At 36.3% G+C, this 20,605-nt stretch overlaps 1 protein-coding gene across 3 annotated transcripts in view; it reads right to left on the reverse strand.

Moving 5' to 3' along the window:
- GLRA2 (glycine receptor alpha 2) overlaps nucleotides 1-20,605 on the reverse strand; it is a 189,976-nt gene that overhangs the window by 149,948 nt on the left and 19,423 nt on the right. For 2 of the 3 annotated variants that reach the window (XM_069463656.1, XM_069463658.1), the window contains exon 3: nucleotides 4,417-4,484. In XM_069463656.1, the coding sequence (XP_069319757.1) occupies nucleotides 4,417-4,484 (68 nt within the window). Of the gene's footprint in view, nucleotides 1-4,257; nucleotides 4,326-4,416; nucleotides 4,485-20,605 lie in introns of all 3 variants that reach the window. The other variant, XM_069463657.1, reaches the window with a different exon arrangement.

Genomic DNA, 20,605 nt, shown 5'->3' on the forward strand with positions numbered 1-20,605 from the left:
CCCTGGCTATGCTGCAATAAAGTTTCAGAATCTCGAATCTGTTCTAGCCTTAATATGGGAAGTTAGCTTTGAGTTTGAAGTTACAGGGGGCAGTTGCTTTATGAAAAATTCAGACTTTAACATTGCACTGTTAACTTAGAGACAAGGTCAACCATTGTATCAGTTTAACAAAATGCCAGGCTTGTGGTAGATTCTGGATTCTTCCTTAAGATGTCAGAAATAAGAAATGTAGCTACCTGCTATCCCTGATAAGTTAGCATTTTCTTATGACTTGCTTATGCAGCTATAGAATGAAAGGGGGCCCATAGAGTCGCTTCAGTGATTATAACATAACATGCATTCTAATAAGGGGCTGTCTACCTCTTGGCTGAGTTCTTCAGGAATGTGATTGCAGATTGGAGGTAAAACAACTCTTCACCCTGCAGCAGTAACTAGCAGAGCATGTGACATTTACCTTTTGGGGAAGAGTTTGGGGGAGCCAGAATTACATTCTGGAGACGTTCCAGCATCCATGGGTCCAAATCATACACTATCCACTCACATCCTTCCAAACAGTCATTTGAAAGCTGGGAAGAGAGAATCTCTTCTCCATTATCTGATGGTCCTGCCTTGGGGAAAGGTGCATAGAAATGGTATGCAAACACCCTTGACCCTTACTGACATTACTAATATTCTCAAACTATGCCCTTACAGCAGGAAAGAGAGGGTTGTAAATATGCTCCCCATCCTGTAAATTCATTTGCTATCAGCAGCTAAAGAAAAGGGAGAGAGAAAGAAAAGGAAATGGTAAACTCACATTCCAAAAACAGAATATAACCTATCTCTCATCATATATCCCTTATTAGTTTTCTCAGTATTTTGGAGCTACACGAAATTTGTTCCATTGAACACTCTTAACACTAGGCTAATTAGCAATGACCACCAATAGATTTCTGTGTCTATTAATTAATAAAAATGTATATTTTTGAATAATGTATATCATCATAATGATCCATCAAAATATTCCTTAGAGTAACACAAATATGTTGTCCTATGAGTACACATCACTGATTTTAACATATCAAAGGAGTGAGAGTTAGTATTGTATCTGTAAGTGAGCCTATGCTTTGTGGTCAAGCAGTACCCATTAATAAATTTGTGGGATTTCATTAGCCTAGAAGGGAGGCAGACTGGACAGCACCAAAAGAAAGTCATGTTAAATTCTTCAAACAGATAATCATTACCTCTTATTTAGAAACAAACACCCAAAACTAAATCCTTCAATAATGGTATCCAAGTCTTGAAGTGAGAGTGAGGTATGAAGGAAGAGAGGAAAATCAACAGGTTTAGAAACTCAAGATTCTGAGGCATTCTTGGAGAAATTTATTTCAGAAAATATAGAGAAAGCAAAATTATTATCCCTAGAAAATAGTATTAATCAATGTAGTCAATGATCTCATCCCTGTGCATAAAAGCTAAGAGTTCTGACCCCAACTAAAACAGTTCAGAAAAGAATCTGGTTCTCTTTAATTTTTTGACCAATTTTTCTGAGTCAAATTTTGTGAAAGTAACAGTAAATTCATGGATGGTAGGATCTTAGTGTTTTGGTAAAGAAAGCTTGTGCTGTGGTGACACTCTGAGCGTGCAATGGATTGGATGTTTGTGTCCCTTTAAAATTCCTATGTTGAATCCTAACTTCAAATGTGATGGTATGAGGATGTGGGGCCATTGGGAGGTAATTAGGTCATGAGGGTAGAGCCCTCATGAAAGGGAGTAGTGCCCTTATAAAAGGGACCCTGGAGAATTTTTTTTTTTTTTTTTGGTACCATATGAGGATACCAGGAGAAGTCAGCAGTCTGTAACCCAAATAGAGCCCCCACCAGAATCCAATCATGCTGGCACTCTGATTTCAGACTTTCAGCCTGCAGAACTGTGAGAAATAAATTTCTATTGTTTATCAGCCACCCAATCTATGGTACTTTGTTATAGCAGCCTGAATTGATTAAGACAGGGTGCACCAGAGGGATTCCTAGGCAGGGCCTTACAGTTATCTTGGAAAATAAGACCCCTTTCTTGGTGGTGCAATTCTCATGCTATGAATCTGAAGAACGTTCATTTAAATATTGATGCCTTAAATCTAGGATTAGCAACCTACGGCCTGTGGGCCAAATTTGGCCTTCCCTATTTTTATAAATAAAGTTTTATTGGACCACAGCCACACTCATTTGTTTACTATTGTTTATGGCTGTCTTCATGCCAAAAGAGCAAAATTGAATGGTTGTGACAGAGATTGTCTGGCTTTCAAAGTCTTAAGTATTTATTGTCTGGCCTTTTACAGGAAAAGTTTGCCAATCCCTACCCTAAGGCACCATGAGGATTTCTTATTTGATTTAAGCATGATGGAATTTCAGAATATATTTTTTGTAGTTTCACACCAAAGCCATAATTGAAGAAAATAAAACATTTTTTCAAAACCAAATAAAGTTTATCATTACATGGAAGCTAAGAAGAAAAAGAAGCACAATACACATCATTCCATGCAATTCAATCTATTGTATACAGCAGAATAGACAGGCTGTTTGTTACCCTTACTAAGTTTTCTGATTGGAAACATAACAAAGGACACTTAATAAGTGGTCAGGAAGCACCTAATCACCCCATTTATTAAACACCTTCAGTAGCTGTTAGAGACAGAGGAAAGCAAGAATATCCATAGTTTCCATTTTCATCTTCTTAAATGTTTAGCTTTTTTTTGCATTAATGAGCATCGAAGAGGCGCACATTTACATTTTTGATCAAGAATAAGATGCAATGAGATTTAATCAAAGCAACCTAGGAGTCTAATTAATGCAATCAGCATTAGGTCGTGCAAATATTGTCATTGAATGCCATCGTGGAAAGCTGGTGACAGTGATTTGGGCTACTGGAAGCTTTTCCCCTCTCTTACTAAGATAAAACCAAGAGGGGAGAGACAGAAACTGAATGCCAAGCCCAGAGTGGGTTTATTCTTTCCATGTTAAGCTTTTCTTATGAGTCATTTAATAACCCTATCAAAACTATCTTATTTAGGTAAAATTCTTAATGCACTACATCCTGTCAAAGCCCCAGAAATCTCATTTCTGGATAATGCTGTTTCAGAGTAATATTAAAATGGGTAGTGGAGTTGAATTATGTCTAATTTTGTCAGTGAAAAGAGTGGTAAAAGGTAAATTAATTCTTTCTGACATCAAGGACAGCACCACAAAGTATGGTAATTTATTAAACATGATTTTAGTAGCCTAAAAGATAAAACTCATAAAACAGGGGAACCTTATTTTTTACTTCTCAATGGCATTATGCTCATTATTTCACTTCTTGTTTTTAGGACATCAGCCACCATAATACTTAGTCAAGTTCAACTATATTTTATTTTAGTTTCATCCAATTATATGGCTGTATACTTTACATAGTCGTGCAAATTAGACCCAGCCAATTGATTTATACCTTAAAATAAATCATATGGAGAACAAGAAAATATTTTACCGAAAATACAATCTCCATACTATAGCCTAGTACTAGGTAGGGTAAGGCTAACAGTCAAATGGATTGTGTCATAGGCAACATGACCATGACATTTATAAAGAGTCTTGATGAATTTTATACTATCTGAATTCTTTTTACATACATGAAACATGTTTGTACTTACTACATGATGAGCTTCTAATTAGTTTTAAGTTTAAGGCTCTTTTTTTGAAAAGCCATACATATAATGTAATTGCTATGGACTTGGGACTACTTTCTATTGCCAAAAAACCGTGTGTGTGTGTGTGTGTGTGTGTGTGTGTGTGTGTGTGTGTCATTGTAAATTCAGCCCCTTGGCATATATATTAAATGTAGCATCAAAGAGAGGCTTGTCTATATTAAAAATTCCATTATATGTAAAAAAATGGCTATAAAAACATCTCTCAAACTTTGAAATTTATATTTCTAAAATACTAGAGATGCACATATTTAAATATCCTTAAGTATGCATAGTTCCTGATAATTCTACTGAAAACTAATCAAATATCAAATATTTCCAAAATTTCTCTGGCATGATGGATAAAAGATTATTGAATTTTAAGTGATGAACACCTGACAAATGACTGTCCAAAATGAAAGAGTATAAGTCATTGCTTTTTAGAGGTGAGCAAATTTGAAAATTGGCACTCAGTAAATGTCCCACAAATATGCAACAGTGCTCTTCAATCCCACATCCCATTCCTTCACACGATGGCTTCAATGCTCAGTCCCACTCACCATTGTAGTTTCTGCTATTGACCCAAAGCTGTTGATAAATATGTTGCAGGTAACATTTACAGGAGGCCCTGCAAGTTGAACAATAGAAAATTTGACAGTTTGTGTTCATGGCATAATCGAGTCACGTTTTTCTCTTGCCAGAGGCATTGCAGCACTTACCATGGTGGTTTCTGTGACTGATCCAAAACTGTTGATAAAAATATTGCAAGTAACGTTTACTGGAGGACCTGCAGAATGCAATAAGAATATTGCAATAGAAATTGAAGCAAAATACAGCTCCATCAACATCTGTGCAAATAGCTAGAGATGTGAATAAAATTAAGATGATGGTGAGATTGCAAAGAAAAAAAAAAGTTTTGCCTAGAGGTGCATAATGATAACATTCTCCTTTGCATTATGGATCATGAGAGTTAAGCAATGGTAACTTACCCTGAAGAGTTTTGAGTTTGGAAAATATAAGCTGAAGATTTATTAACTGAATTAATTGTCATAAGTTGCTATCAAAATAGCCTTTTGGGTAGTGGCTTTCTTTGACCTTAGGGTCATCAACACTGTAGACAGACATCAACACTGGTTGCCCCATGGTGATGAAATAGCCTGGGTCATGAGTCAAAATGGAGGTGAATTTTGGATTATGAATGGGTCAGTAACATCCACCTCCTTTTGTGTGACAGTTTTTAAATCAGTGAGTTACTTTGATTCTCTTGACACCTCTGAATTACCCTACTCATTCTTTATATCCTCTGTTCCCCAATGAAAATGATGTGCAGATACAAAAACAAAGAAAGATACCTTATTTTAAGACATAAACACAAACAGAAATGTCACTTAATGTCCATATTGTTGCTTTAGTAAATATAGTGTAAAGCAAGGGTTATTGCATCCTAGATATGCTTTGAACAAACTAAGAATCCACTTCTCTCTCCAGAGACTCAGGGACTAGCCTGACTCCAGCTCCCTTTTCCTCTTGCCTTTAGTCAATAGATAAATCACTGATGATTCCCTGCATCATATTTTGCTGGGGAGTATGTTTATTGCCTTTGTGGAGTTTTCCTCTAATTTTTTCTGAGGTAAGAAAATACTGCCATGAACTATCTATTCACTTGCTGCTTTTCCCCATAGAAATTTGTCTCTCTTCACTTGAAAAAGGGTCAATAGCCCAGTGCAAGCAACATCCTACTTGACTCTGTACCCAACAAACTGGTAAGCTCTGAATGAAGAAGAGTCTGGCTTGAGGTCTTCCTCAAAGGCTGGTAGTAAAAACACAATTTGTGATCTCACTTGACCACGTTTTTAAAATTTACAAGTCCATGTGGGGTTCTCAAAATGAAGAAAGGCAATTTGGGGTCAAACAGCTAATATAAGTCCCTAGGCAAGATCTTTTGGTAAAAGAAGGAGCAAAGAATTTTGGTAAAAGAGATACATTAAGTTGTTTTTCTTTGAAACATAACTAACTTTTTGGTTTTTAATGAAAAATTAATTGTGTTTATTTTTTTAAAAAAGTATTTGCGGTGGTACAGAATCACAGGTACCACCATATTACCAAAACAATTTTCAGCCATCCCCGCCCCTCTTATGTCAGCATCTGCCAAGATGAGCTCTTCTCCATGGTCAATTCCTACTCTGCTTGATTTTGGTTTTCTTTTTTTGATTATTCAAAACAAAACAAAAATAACCCTTTCTCTTTCTCGGCCATACAATTCTAAGTTATAACAAATATATTTTTTACTAATAAGAAATAAATTAGACAAGGTAGAGGCAAGTTACAGAAAAACGTGTATGTTTGCTTTTTTTCTCTTTTCCCACAAAGAAATATTTCTTTTAAATCATCCAATTCAGGGTGGAAAGCTTTCATGAATTCTTATATGCATGATAGAAAATGAATGATGGGGGGAAGAAATAAGAAAAAGAGAAATGTCATTTTCACAGGAGGAATTTGAAAATTTAACTGTTGGTTGTCTTGTATTATACATTATTTGTTTGTCTGGCCTACCTAACCAGCTTGGAAGCATTTAGAAGGCTGGGTCATACCCTCATATATTTGTTTGTATCCTTCATGGTAAATGTCAGTCTGAGTATATTGCTGGAACTTAAAAATATTTTTTAAGCTACCACATATTGATGCACTGTGCTAAGCACAAAATAAAATTATCTAGTTTAATCCTCACAAAAAAGAATTTTTTAACTGCTCTATTAAACGTTTACAGATGAAGAAATGGGGTTAGAGAGGTTAAGTTGCTTAAAGTCACATCACAGTAATTAGAAAAACTGAGACTCAATGTCTCATCATTCCGATTCCAAAAACCTAAACTTTCAACCACTTTGCTGCACTGCCTTCATTACACAATATCTATCCTCTCTCCCTCCTGACCTGCTAGTCATGATATTTCACATTGGTTTGTACCCTTTCTTGATCCTTTACATCTGATCTCTTCAATCTTGGGCATTTTGTTTCAAGGTTCATTTGCATTTCTATATAAAATCTTAGAAAGAAAAAAAGTAAGGGTTTTTTTTTTGATGAGGAATTAGCATGTACATATACTAAAAACTGACCTGTATTAAGACCTTGCTATGTGCCAGTGAGTGCCTTATTTTCATTCTTCAATAATTAGGTGCTATGATGACCCTCCTATTTTAGATGAGAAAAACTGAGGCACAAAGATGGTTAATTAATTTTCCCAAGGTCATAGAGTTTATCTGAGGCAGAAATTGTCTAACTTTGAGGACACTTTTCTTAACTACAGGGATAAAATGCCTGAGGCCAATAGAATTATCCTAATGATAGAAGCTACCTAAATATGGAACTTGACCAGCAAGTTCTTTGGACTGAATGATAGAACTGGTTTTTATTTCACTTTTAAAAATTATCCTGATATGTGCTAGCACAACCTTTCATGTGTGTGTTTTAGCCCAGTAATCTGCTGTGGTGTTCTGACTGACAAGAACATATTCTTAGATGTGATCACCAGGGAATGAATGTGTTCTGTAAACTGTGGAAACAAAAATTTATACTAGTTAACCTCATTTAATTGATTTGTCAGTAAAATGATGATATTCCAAAGTGAGTTGGATGAGAATCTGACTGAAGAAAAGAATTATGTAGACATCTAGTCTCTCATATCACTATCCTTCCATTCCTTCTTTCCTTCCCACTTCTCTCCATTCTTTACTCTCTCCCTCCCTCCTTCTCTTTCTCTCTCACTCTCGTCTTTCCTTTATTTTTCCCTTATTTTTATGAGAAAGAGTGATCTGGCCATAACTCAAGTATGCAATCCAAATATAAATGAAAGTAAAAAAATAGATCTGGAATACTTTAAATGTATTTGGAAGAATGGCTCCCTTCCCCTACCCCCAGCTCAAAGTATGACAATCCCCTTCCCATATTAATCCTTTCTGTTGCTATATATCACTCTCTCAGAGTATCTTCTTTAGAGTAAGGCATTTGTCTTAGAAACCCGTGTAAAATTATAATTATGCTACTTTAGAGGGATAATAAGTTATCGATTATTGTCCATTAACATCTTTGCTTTCTGATCAGTTGATCCAATTGGCTGTAGTAGGTAACAGGGTTATGAAGAATAGCTCATCCAACTATTATCTCCTCTGCTGCTCGAACTGTGGTCCGAGGACCAGCAGCATCAGCACCATCTGAGAACTTATTAGAAATGCTGAATCTCAGGCCCCATCTGAGACCTGCCGAGGCAGAGTCTGCACTTTAACAAGGGAGATTTGTTGCTGTGGACCATTTTTCTCCCTTTCTAGATTAAGATCATTTGTACTTTGTTTCAGTCTTTTGAGAGTGTCCCTTGAAATGTTAACTGTAGTCCATTTATAAAACTTCTAAGGTCAAACTAGTTTGGAAAACACTGTTGAATAAAGTTAGGCAAATTTCTTTAATGTAGATTTCCCCAAAGTTTCTTTTTTAATTTTTAAAAAATTGTGGTCATATATATATACATATATATATATATTTATACATATATACATATGTGTGTATATATACTTTTAACAATATTCATCGGCACTAATTGCATTCACAATGTTGTGCAACCATCGCCACTATGTTTTCAAACCTTTCCATCACCCCAGATAGAAACTCTGTAACCCTTAAGCAATTACTTTCCATTCTCCCCTCCCTCCAGCCCCTGGTGACCTCTAATCTACTTTCTGTACCTATGAATTTGCCTATTCTGGATACTTCATACAAGTAAAATCATATAATATTTGTCCTTTGTGTCTGGATTGTTTCACTTAGTGTAATGTTTTCAAGGTTCATCTATGTTGTAACATGTATCAGAACTTCATTCCTTCTTATGGCTGAAAAATATTTCATTGTATGCATATACCACATTTTGTTTATCTATTCATCTGTTGATAGACATTTGGATTATTTCCACATTTTGGCTATTGTGAACAATGATGCAGTGAACATTGACATTAAAGTATATGTTTGAGTTCCTGCTTTTAATTCTTTTGGATACATATTGGCTCATATGGTAATTTCATGTTTAGCATTTTGAGGAACTGCCAAACTGTTTTCCACAGCAGCTGTACCATTTGTACACAAAACTTTCCTACCATTTTGGGTTGCCTTTTTTTAAATTTAGTAATCACTGGGTTGCTGTAAACTTTTTATTGTTTTCTAGAATTCTGACAAAATTGGTTCTGACAGTTTCTACTGGCCATTTTGTTGACATCACCCTCTCTTTCTCCAAAACTTCAATACACTCATGTAAATTATGATGCTCCTGAAGGAAAACATAGTGTGTGTCATTATTTCCCAAACTTATTTGACCATAGATTTTTTTAGATAGACCATCCTTTTCATGGAGCACATTTCAAAGATATCAAGCATTCTGCAAAACATTGTTTTGAAAATGCTGATCCATATTATTCATTTATTAATCCAATTAACACATTCTTGTTCAATAGTAAATATCTTAGATGATAATAATAGACCTAGTAAGAAGACTAAAGGCAATCATAAGGCCCTGTTATTCTGCCAAGGAAGAAATGTTCTATTAGGGGCTGCAGAGTAGGTACCTAGGATGGAGAGGCAATGGAAGAGGAACAAAGTGTAAGTAAAGATCAGCTTAACCTTTCCCATTTATTTGTTTAAGACTAAATCTATGTGATGATCCTCTAGTCTGGAGATATAACTCAGGTATGCAAGTGAAAAACTGCATGTAATCAGATTTGACAAATATATTAATTCCTGGACGAGTTCTCTTAAAAACTCAATGCCCTAGGCCCTCGTCATTTTTTTCATGGGACAGATAGTAAATAGATTAGGCTTTGTGGGCCACAAGGTCTCTGCTACAGTAACTACTCAATTCTGCTTTTGTAGTGAAAGTAGTCTGTAGATAATATGTAAACTAATGAGTGTGACTGTGTTCTAGTAAAACTTTAGTTACAAAACAGGTGGTAGGGCAGATTCGGCTTGTGAGCCAAGTTTTCTGGGCCCTGCTCTGCAATCAGACTAGGAGGTTGGAGAACAATAGAAATAGTTATGGAATTCCATGGTCTTTCCATAGCTGAAAGTGAGGGCTGGCCATGGACATGGAAGAACATAGGGACTGCCTGTAGGACTATGTACAATGAGTTTCATGTTCTGCTCTGTGGCATGAACAAAGTCCACTTTAGCAGAGATATTGGATGGGAAATGATGTCCTTGGGGCCAGTGGCACTGGAGTGGGCCCAAGTGAAAACCATCACGCCTGAATCAGACCACTATGTTATCCAAGAGTTAGGAGGTAACATGGAGTGAAACAGGTCTAGGCCAGATAATGTGGACAACAAATAATATACTTGACTCAGTCATTATATTTAATATATTATATTTAATATAATGACTCACATTGCTCTTAAAAATGCATCAATAGTAAGAACCTTCTGTATTTGCATATTCAAAACCTGGAACCAATTTTTATAACTTCTACCATGGTAATGAAAAATGTATCTATTATTCATAGTGACTCTATTAAAGAAAGTTTGTTAATGTATATATGTATACAAATACATATATTTATTCATATATATACAAATATAGATATATTTATTCATATATATGTCATTGACCAAAGCTTTCTCTTAACAATAAATGTTATTTTTATAAAAGCTTTATGATGGATTCTATTTTAAAATAAGTATAGGGGAAGAATAGGGGATCCCGTGTATCACCAAGACAGATAATCACTATTGCTTAGCTTTCATTAGTTATTTCCCAATGCTATTTTAAGGTAAAAGACTACTCAAGAGCAGAGGACAATCTTTGAGTTCTAAGATGAAAATTTCATTTTTTTCCTCTGTTGTGACAAATAGAAAAGAATGACATTTTCATTTTGCATTTTATTTCTCATAAATAATTTAACATGTCTTCAAGAACCACAACTGCTTTAGTGTGGGGCCCTTGGATGGGAATGGAATATTAAATATATGTGCTTGATTTATATACAAATTAAATTTCCTTTGGAATAAGAAAATTTTGTCTAGCAGAAAGATCCTTGCCATTACCCCAAGAGATAAAGGGGAAAAACAAAGCACACAGAGGAAGCAAGAAGCTGTAGAGTTAAGGGTCAGAGCCTTGATATCTGAACAAGAGTAAGCACTGCTTCTTATGATGGCTTCCTGTGTTGCATGGTGCTTTGATGCCCATGAAAGAGAGAGCTTTGGAGGACGGGAGGATCACAAAGAGGAAGGAATGGCTTTTCATGGTGGCACTCCCTTTGTGAGGGGGAATTTGAGGTATTTAATCTGAAAGAATGGAGAAATTTTTTTAATGTCATGATTATAATTAGAAATGGCCACACAATCTAACCCATTGTATTATTTTAATCTCCTTGAAAATTCACCATGAATAAATTATATACCATTAATTCTTCTGCTGAACCCATGGTCAAAATGATCTTAACACTCCTATTGTATTCAGTTTATTTGTTGACATCCAGGACTCTGCAAAGAGCAAAACATTCAGAGAAATAAACAGGATGGACATTTACTGATTCCCACAGCCTGATGAGATAGTCCAGCAAACCATTTGCTTTGGACCAGCTACGTTGATAGAAATGAGGAAATTGACAGACAAAGCAATTAATTAACACCTAAAGTAGCTTAAATATCAAGAACTAAATAACAGCTTCTGTGAGCCCTTCCCACTAATGGCTACCAGTTTATCAACGGCTCTCACACAAGGATAAATGGACAGATGGACACATGGCTCAGATCCATGTCAGAGAGCCTTGAGAATGCTGGCAAGTTTTTATCTTTGCATGCTGTGAATTTCTTCATGGTTTAAAAGGAAGGAATAAGACAGGGTCCATCATCTCATATGGGGTGATCTCTTTTAAGGGAGAAAGTAGGTGCTTTTAATAATTACACTGGAACATCAGGCATAAACTAGGACTATACTGAACAAAACTAGACTGTGAGTCATACTACTCAATGTTATATTAATATTTGAAGTATGGTGGCTACTAGTCTGTCTTGTCTTTAAGGCTAGCTCTGATTATTACCACCTGTAGACTTTAAACAGACTACAGAAACTCTCTGAGCCTGTTAATTCTTCTGTAGAATAGGAATAATTATGCTTATCTTTATTGTAATAATTAGTAGTAATGTATGGAAAGCAATAGTTATTAAGCAATAGTTGCTTAATAAATTATAGTTGCTATTATTTACAGTAACGATAGTAATATTACTATCATTGTTACAAGTTCATTGGATTGTCAAAATATGCCTATGCAGGAAATAAATCATAAAATCCATTTTAGTATAAACTGAAATCTTGAGACTACAAATTAGATTTACCAATATTTTCTATGATAATATTTACAGAAATGATGCTTATCACATCCAATTTTCTTTCTCTTCTCTCTGTAAACTCTGTTTTTGTGTTATTGTTTTTTTTTTTCTCAGCTCTACACGACTTCTTGACAGGACTCAACTACATTTTACAACTTTCTTGCTTCTAGAAATTAGGAATAAACATTCTTCATATCTGATGAACCCACATAGCCATCATGGGTTTGAGATAATTGCTGCTAGCTTCTTTGTTTAAAATAGGGTTTCTCAACTTCAGGATTATTGGCATTTGGGGCCAGATCATTCTTTTTTGTTGGGGGCTCTCCTGTGTATTGCAAGTTGTTTAGCACTATCCCTGGTCTCTACCCACTAGATGCCAGTATCACCTCCCTCCCCATGGAAGAGAGGACAACCAAAAACATGTACAGGCATTTGCCAAATGTCTTCTGAGGGGAAAAAAATGTCCCCAGTTGAGAACCATTAAATTATAAAAGGAAAGTAACAATGGCAGGATGAGTGAAAAGGTTATTTAACAAAGATCACATTTTATGTAATAAGCTTCAGATTAGTCTCTGCTTAGCCAAACAAATGCTACTGTCATATTAAGATGTTTCTTGATCATATGACTGTCTTATGAGAGAGTCTAATAAGTTTCAACAAAGAGTGTGAACTTTTAAAAATATTTAAACATACTTTGGGTGAAAACATGACAGTATTATAGAACTTATAGTCCTTTGTTGGGTTTGTTCATCAGGAAATTAAATTTGCAGACATTTGCTGAATTCTGTGCATTTCCATGTTACAAATCTTCAAGATCAACAAATATTTATTGAGTACCCATTATGTGCCTGATGTATACTTGGTCTTCTACTAATTATTATTTACAATTAGATGGTGAATTGAGGGGCTAAATAAAAGAAAATCAGGCATTAAGGACAAGTCAGAAATAATTTGCCGAAAAGCTTTTGAGTTGTTCTGCAAGAAATGTCAGATGAAACGAAAAGTGTGTGCCTAACCAAGCATCACAGAGAGGGCATTTTACTAAGCCTCTTTCTAATACAAGTGAACTGCTGCTTTTTTGTTCATTGCAGGATCGTAGTGACCTTAAAGTGAACAGTTTAGTTGTGGGAGATTCAGGGCACTTTACTTGTGGTAGCAAGGTTCATTTCCTATTTTAAAGATCTCAGAGACTAAATAGAACATTCAGGTTGAGAATAATTTGTAAGTGTAATCTACATATATTTCTGTTTATGCTATAATAAAATGTCATCAGATGAAGAATTACTGAAAAATATGGGATTCTTGCTATCTTGGGATTGGGGCAAATAATAAATAAAGATCCATTTAGCCTTAGAAGAATACAATTTTAAAAGCCATTTGGAATTAGTTTTCAAATGAAGGGACCTGAAAATTTCTCATGAACCCAAATGACATATTCATTCATTTTAGGAAGTTACAAAAATAGAATTAAAGATGACTTTCTCTCATGTTAATTGAATCCTCTACTACTTTGAAAAATGAATAGCAAGTTCAGCAACTTGTTAGGTCCCAAAAAATTGAAAATAGATTATTTTGCATTAATAATTCTTAAGAAGGAACTATGCTATGTTCAAAGTTATAATAATGGAATTGGTGGATGGAATCCATACATGTATACATACTTGTTTCCATGTTCAAATCTTCTCATCCTTCAAAATAAAATGATACATACTCAATGAATTTCTTCATGATTCTTCCATCTGAATATCATCTTCCATGGCATTTCTATAGCCCCATAACCCTTACTATATTATATTATAGTCAGTTTTTATATATGTCTAATCTTTTCTGGTATGATCTAGACAGGGCATGGTTTTTATCTGATTCACTGTTATGTTCCCTTTGGCACTTAATATAATACTGAGCACATAGAAGGCATTCAATAAATGCTCAGTGAATGCTATTGATCAGAATATAAGCCTTTTTTGTATAAGGAAATGTCAGTGGTATCCGAAGAAATCTGATTCAGAACAACTTTCAATACAAGGCATTTTAACCCTAGTAATTCAGCCTTCATCCCTTCAGTTTCAAAGGGTAGTTCATTCAAAAAGAAATTCATTTAAATCAGGGGTCACATCTAAGCCTACGAGATCAGAAGTGAATTCTGCTTATCTCTCCAGAGCACTCAACAGAATGAGAAAATTATGACAAAAACATAGCAAGTCACTAATGAGAAGCATTGCAGCATGCTCCTTTGAAACTGATACTGAGCTGCTCTGATTGAGGTGTGGGTCAGGAAACTTCTTAACTTGCTCTCCCTCTTGACATCATCACTCACCAATGCAGCATGGCTTAATGAAAAAAAAAATCATAAACTCAGGGTTAGAAGGACTGGGTTTAAATCCTGGAGCTGTTATGTACTATTTGTGTGACCCTGTGTAGACTACGTAATTACTCTGGGCTCTAGTTTCCTCATCCAGATAAGGAGAAATATCTTCATTTAATTCTCAGATTCCTTGGGAGAACTGAATGAGGTAGGGAATGTGAAATGCTGACTACTTCTTTTCTCTTACCATCTCCTTCGCCTATCAAAGAAGGATCTTCCTCACAAACCTTGAGATTTTCCTTTTATTTAACAGTCAGATGTACTTTTCTCAAGTACCTTATCTGTGGCAGGCATTTTATTACTCTCATCCCTACTCACAGTGTTAAGAAAAAGACCTGGATTTTAAAAGCATCAATAAGCTCTAGAAAAAAAAAAATCTGATCCCTCCTTATTGGAGAAGGATTTCATCCTTACATCTAACAATCATAAGTGTAAAGGGAAAAATGTGCTTCTGTGAAAAACTGTGCATTGTCTATATGGCACACCCTTCAGTGCTATCCAACTGATTCTCTGGGAGCTAGTTTACAGCTCTGTAAATTATATAACTGATAGCAATGCAAAATATCTCTTGCTTATAGGCATGCAAATTCTGTCCTGTTTTGTCCTGTAGTGGTTCAAATTACTTCCTTTCCCCGCCATGGAAGAGGTTAGTTGTGCCTCCATTTGCACATTCGTTTTAATATTCTTGATCTATAAATGTGTCTGTTCTTTGGATTTGGTGGTGGGCTGGTTATACCATCCGCCTGATTCCCTCATTGATTAATGAGTTAAATAAAATCTTTAACATGTATTAATTTTATGTCTGTATGAGAGTCATGATTTTACCTTATTTTGGAAAATTATTTTTTAATGTAACATTTTAAAAAAAAATAAAGAGATTATTACCCTTTGGAAGTCTTAGGCTCAGAGCCAAGCTTTGGAAGCTTGAAGACCTAAATCCTGTTCAAGGCTATCGCACTGCCTGGCAAGCCAGCACTTTCTATTTAGCTGTCAAAAAAGATCTTAAAGCACTATGTCTGCCAACGACTAGTACCTAAGCTCTCATTTCTCTCCTCTGTTCCTCTGTGGCTTCCACAAATGAGGACTTGTTTCCTCCTTAGGCATTATGCACCATTTCTCTGAGGGTGGGAAGGTCACCACTGGACTATTAGGAAACAGGTTTTCTAAGTCAGCAAGAGATCTAAAAATAGAAGCCAGAGCTCCTGATATGTACTCTTCTCTACTAACAACTAGGACAGCCGCTTTCCTACTGCAAAAGGAAACCCTGAAATCATGGTGCTTGTTGTGTTTACAAATGCTCAAATTTGACTGATAGGCCCTCAGCACTTATGTAGCATAATACTTCCATGTCTTATCTCGTGCTACACTATGCATCGTTGTCATTCAGTTTAACTAAAAGGAAATTTATTAGACTCCTTCTACATATTAGGTGCTTACTTAGTTTGGGTTTCCCTTGAGTCAAGGATTCAGGTGAAAGTAGTCTATTTAGGATGTGAATGATATGCTAGATGAAAAGTGGAAAGTGGGACAGGGTAGGGAAGGCAGACAAGAAAAGGTGCATTAATAAGTCCATTATTTTCTGATGGCAAATGAAGCTTTATCCCATGAGCAACTCTAGTAGGCTATATAGACACAGTACTCTGAACTATTCTGTCCAAGGGGAGAAGGAACTGGGGTATTTTACATTAATTCCCATCAGTTATTGGATGAGAGTTATTAGATGAAAACCCTCAAGCAAAGAAATGCAGCTGCTGCCACTTGGAAGTCAGGCTGTGTACCGACATGGTAAGGGATTGGGGATATGGGCGAGACACTGACATTGATGCCTTGTAAGGTCCTGGAAATACCAAAATGTACTCGATCCTTGTATTCAGTGAACTCATAATCTGTCGTGGCAGAAAAACGTGGATTAGACTAACTACAATGTAATATGATAATAAGAATAACGTTTTAAGGGTACATAGCAGAGGAGGTTACAGATTGTGCATGGGGAAAGGGCAAAGGAAAGGAGAGGAGAGATTCTTTGTAGGAGGTTAGATGTATCTCTTCATATGTAGGGGAGGGGGAAGATACGGCCCTATTTTACAGTGATTATATATTGCTAGCCAAATGTAATCAGCAACTGAAGGCTGAACCTGCATTATTGTTCTTCATTACATATCCTCCCTCAGATCTGAATGCCCCCAAATCTTGCATTGTTAAGAGATTTTTAAAGTGATAGAGAAACTGTCCTATGTCTGCACTTTGATATTATATATTTCTACCTCCATCTCAGTGTGACAGGATTTCAAGTGCTGAGCTGAATAGTGCTGTCCCTCCAAGAGTGAGGAAGCCATGTGGCCTCCTCTCATTCATCATAATCAGGTTCACACTTGAAGTGGAAGAGGTCATTCTCCCACTTGATATCATCATTCCCTATGGGCTCATGATAATAGTCAGTAATATCACCTTGGAACCTCAGGAGGGTTATAATTTGAAGATATGAGAGTTTGAATAGTTTGCTAAAGAAATAGAATGGAGTTTGTACCCATGATCCTTTCACACTAGAGACAAGAGTTGTTGAGGCTTTTAAAAGGCTCTAATTTTGTGTGTTGTACCAGACACAATAAAGCAATATTGTAGAAAAGAACGTCCCTTGATGAGAAATGGCCTCATTCCCAAACCCTCAGGTAATGGAGGTACAAAGTCTGCCAAAAGTCAAAAGGTAAGAATCGTCCTAAGAGAGTCTTTTTGGGGACTAGCTTGGGTTGATGCATACCTCTCCAAGCATTCATCTTCAATCATATGAGCTGTACATTTGCAAACACAGACACTAGTAGTCTGCCTAGGCCACCATACGGAATAGCACAGTTGCTGAGTATGAGGACTCCAGCACCAGACTGCCTGGATTTGACCAGCTGCTCTGGCTCTTACAGCTGTCCCAGCTGTAAGGATTCAGAATATTAGTTTCTGGATCTGGAAAAATGAAATTGGTAGCAGTAGTACTTATTAATTTCATACGGGACAAATGAGAGCATGCATGTGGCACACTTAACATGTTGCCTGGCACATCATGAGGTACACATTGCCTTTGTAAATGCCACCCTTACTCATTTTCTATCTCTTCCTTATACTTCAGCCATTACCAACTCCCCTTACTCAGAACTTCCAGTTTCCATGGCATAATTCCATACACAGCTGCATAATTATATAGACAACAGTTGGCTTATGTTGCTCAGACTTCTTTTTATGTTTGTTATTTCATTTGCTCAGGAAGATGAAGTATTGCTAGAGGACAAGGGTTATCTGTCACTGCTTCTCTAAGTTCCTGAAGTTGCTATATGTTAGGCATATCATAAGTGTCTCTCCCAAATACTTTGTGGTTAATTTATACCTTGCTACAAAGTTTACTTGATTTTGTACATAAGCAGCAAGTACTTCCTCTACTTAAGAAAAGACCAAGTAAATTGTTTCAGAGAGAAGACTGCTTAGTTCTGAAAGAATACTACCCCAGCAAACAACCCTCAAAACCTTCCCTCCCCCGTTCCATGAGCAAGCTTGGGCTCTTCATATATATTAGAAAATACTAATAAAGAGAATAAAATTGCAGACTTCAGGTCTCAGACTTAGAGTTTTCTTTCACTATGCCCAAATGATTGAGATTGTTTAATGAAAACATTCCCAGGGCCCAGAGAGTAAACTGTCTTGGGAAGCAGACTATAGGACTAGATCAAATGCCAGATGGAAGGGTATGCTTTTTAGTATATCATAGCCAGTATTTTCTTGGAGTTTGTTTAAGAACGTCACAAATTTGTACTGAAAAAAGATGTTAAAAATGATTACAAAATGCCATTAGTCAGAGACAAAATCACAGAATGTGTAACCCATGAAGGCAGTAGTCCCTGTATCCTTTCTCCTTTCCTCAGCCACTAACTGTCTCTGCCACCTTCACCCCTGATCTATAAGTTAGTTCCAATACATCCCAAAGAGAAAGCTGCTGGGTGATTGGAGAGAAATCAGCTTTGCTCATTCATTTAATTATTCATCAAATATTTATGGAAGATTAATCATGTGCTCAAATCTGAGAATGTAAAGTTGAATAATAAACAGATCCTGAGGCAAAACACTCCAAAGGCCTTACAGGCCACTAGACTCACAAGTCCCTTGCATGGCTGTAATTAAAAAATGGACACAAGTCTAACTCATGAGCTTGATGTACAACAACACAAATCTTTAAGTGTTTTATTATCCACTAACGGTGACAAGGCAGATTCATGCCAGACTGCCTGGACTCAGTCAGTTCTGTACCCTTCCTAGCCATGTGATCATGAGCAACCACGTCAGCTCTCTGTTCTAGTTCCTTATCTGTAAAATAGGGATAATAATAACATGTATGTGCTTCTCTATAAGGTTGTTAGGAGGATTAAATGAGTTAATATTCAAATTGATTACAAGAATGCTTGACACATAATAAGGACTCAATTAATATAAAATAACAATGCTATTATTAACTATTTCTGGGACCCTACAATGAAAATTGTGTGAAATAGATGGATGAGTGCAGTGAGAAATAAAGGGCTGGCTAAGAAGGCAGCTGATGAATAACTTGGACACTTAGTCCTTTTTGTCTGAGAATAGTGCATAATACACTCTGGCTTGATATTCTAGGTCTTATGTTTAAAATACATAAAATATCTTCCTACTCCATAAGCCAATGAGAAGTATATTTTAATAGAAAACTCTGTTTTTATGATATATTTACATTTTTAAATGCTTTTAAAGTCTTGGTGGTCTGTCATGACGGCACAAAGGGAGCATGCATCAAAATATTAAGGGCCTAGTGTTCTTTTTCAGCTTCATGGTGACTCCACCCAGGACCAGCCCATGCTGATGGCAGTGGTCCCTCTGGCAGATCGCAGAGCACCACTTCACCAAGAAAATAGAGACCGCTGAACTTACCCTGACTAGCTTCTCCTCCACCTGTAAAACTTATTATCAGGGTAAAGAAATAGTATTTCTCCTCTAGTGCAAGGATAATCTCTCCATCTACCTTATAAGATTGATTCTTCCTGCCTCTTCCAGAACCCCACTCCATCAATTATCCTCTATCTCTTTTGCACTTTCAATCTCCCTTTCCTTTATTCTACAAACACATTGTTCTCATATTAATTAAAAAAAAAAAACCCTCCTTTCCTCAAACTCTGTGATCTAATATCCAGTCTCCCTCTTTCTCCTTGGCACTGATCTTTTAAATGAGAAATCTGAAAACTTACTTCCCCCACTTTCTCAAACCTCATTCACTCTACCAGCTCAATCTGAACTTTTTGTCTCACTATTCTAGGGAAATCGCTCTTGCTAAGTCAAAAATGTCCCCCTGGCCAAATCCAATGACCTCTTTCTTTGGTTCTTTCTACTCCAGATTCCTGCTGCACTTGGCATGGTTGATTTACTCATTCTCAAAACTCTCTCTTCTCTTAACATCAATGACTGCTTCTTTTTCTAGTTCTGCTCTACATTTTCCAAACACTCCTTCTCTGTATCCTTTGTTGAGTCCTTCTCTTCCACTTTTATTCCTCCAGTGTTCAAGTTCACGGAAATCCTATCTTTTTGTCTTCTTTACTCATTCTATGCATTCTTACTGGGTGATCTTAGTTAATACTGTCATTATATGATGACTCCCATTCCCACATTTCTAACCCTGGCATGTCTTCTTGGCTCCAGATTAACCTTTTCAACTGTAGATTAGACATCCTGTTATATCCCCTACCTGAGTAAAAAAAAAAAAAAATCTCTGTCTGCTCAATTTCTCAAAATTGACTCAGACATTACGCTTTCTACTGTGCCCTCCATACCTTGTCTGAGGCAATTTGGCCTTAAATTTATCTTGTGAATCTGGCCCCTGCTTTCTAACCCCATTGCTACTGCCTAAGCCCAAACCTTCATCATCTCTGTCTTATGGGTGATTGTCATGATACCCTGGTCCCTCACCTTTCTAGTATATTTTTTGAAAGCCATCTTGAGTTATTTTCTTAGAAACCACATCTAATCATGACTCTTTTCTGCTTAAAAATCTTGATTGCCTTCCTGTTAGCCATGGTTAAATCCATGCCTTAATAATTTTCTTTACACTCTAGCTTTAACTAACTTTCCCTCTGGCCTCATCTTCTACGACTTCCCCCTTCTATTTCCTCTAAGTATATTCAT

This window comes from Eulemur rufifrons, chromosome 30 (assembly GCF_041146395.1).
Source record: "Eulemur rufifrons isolate Redbay chromosome 30, OSU_ERuf_1, whole genome shotgun sequence".
NCBI classification, from domain to species: domain Eukaryota; kingdom Metazoa; phylum Chordata; class Mammalia; order Primates; family Lemuridae; genus Eulemur; species Eulemur rufifrons.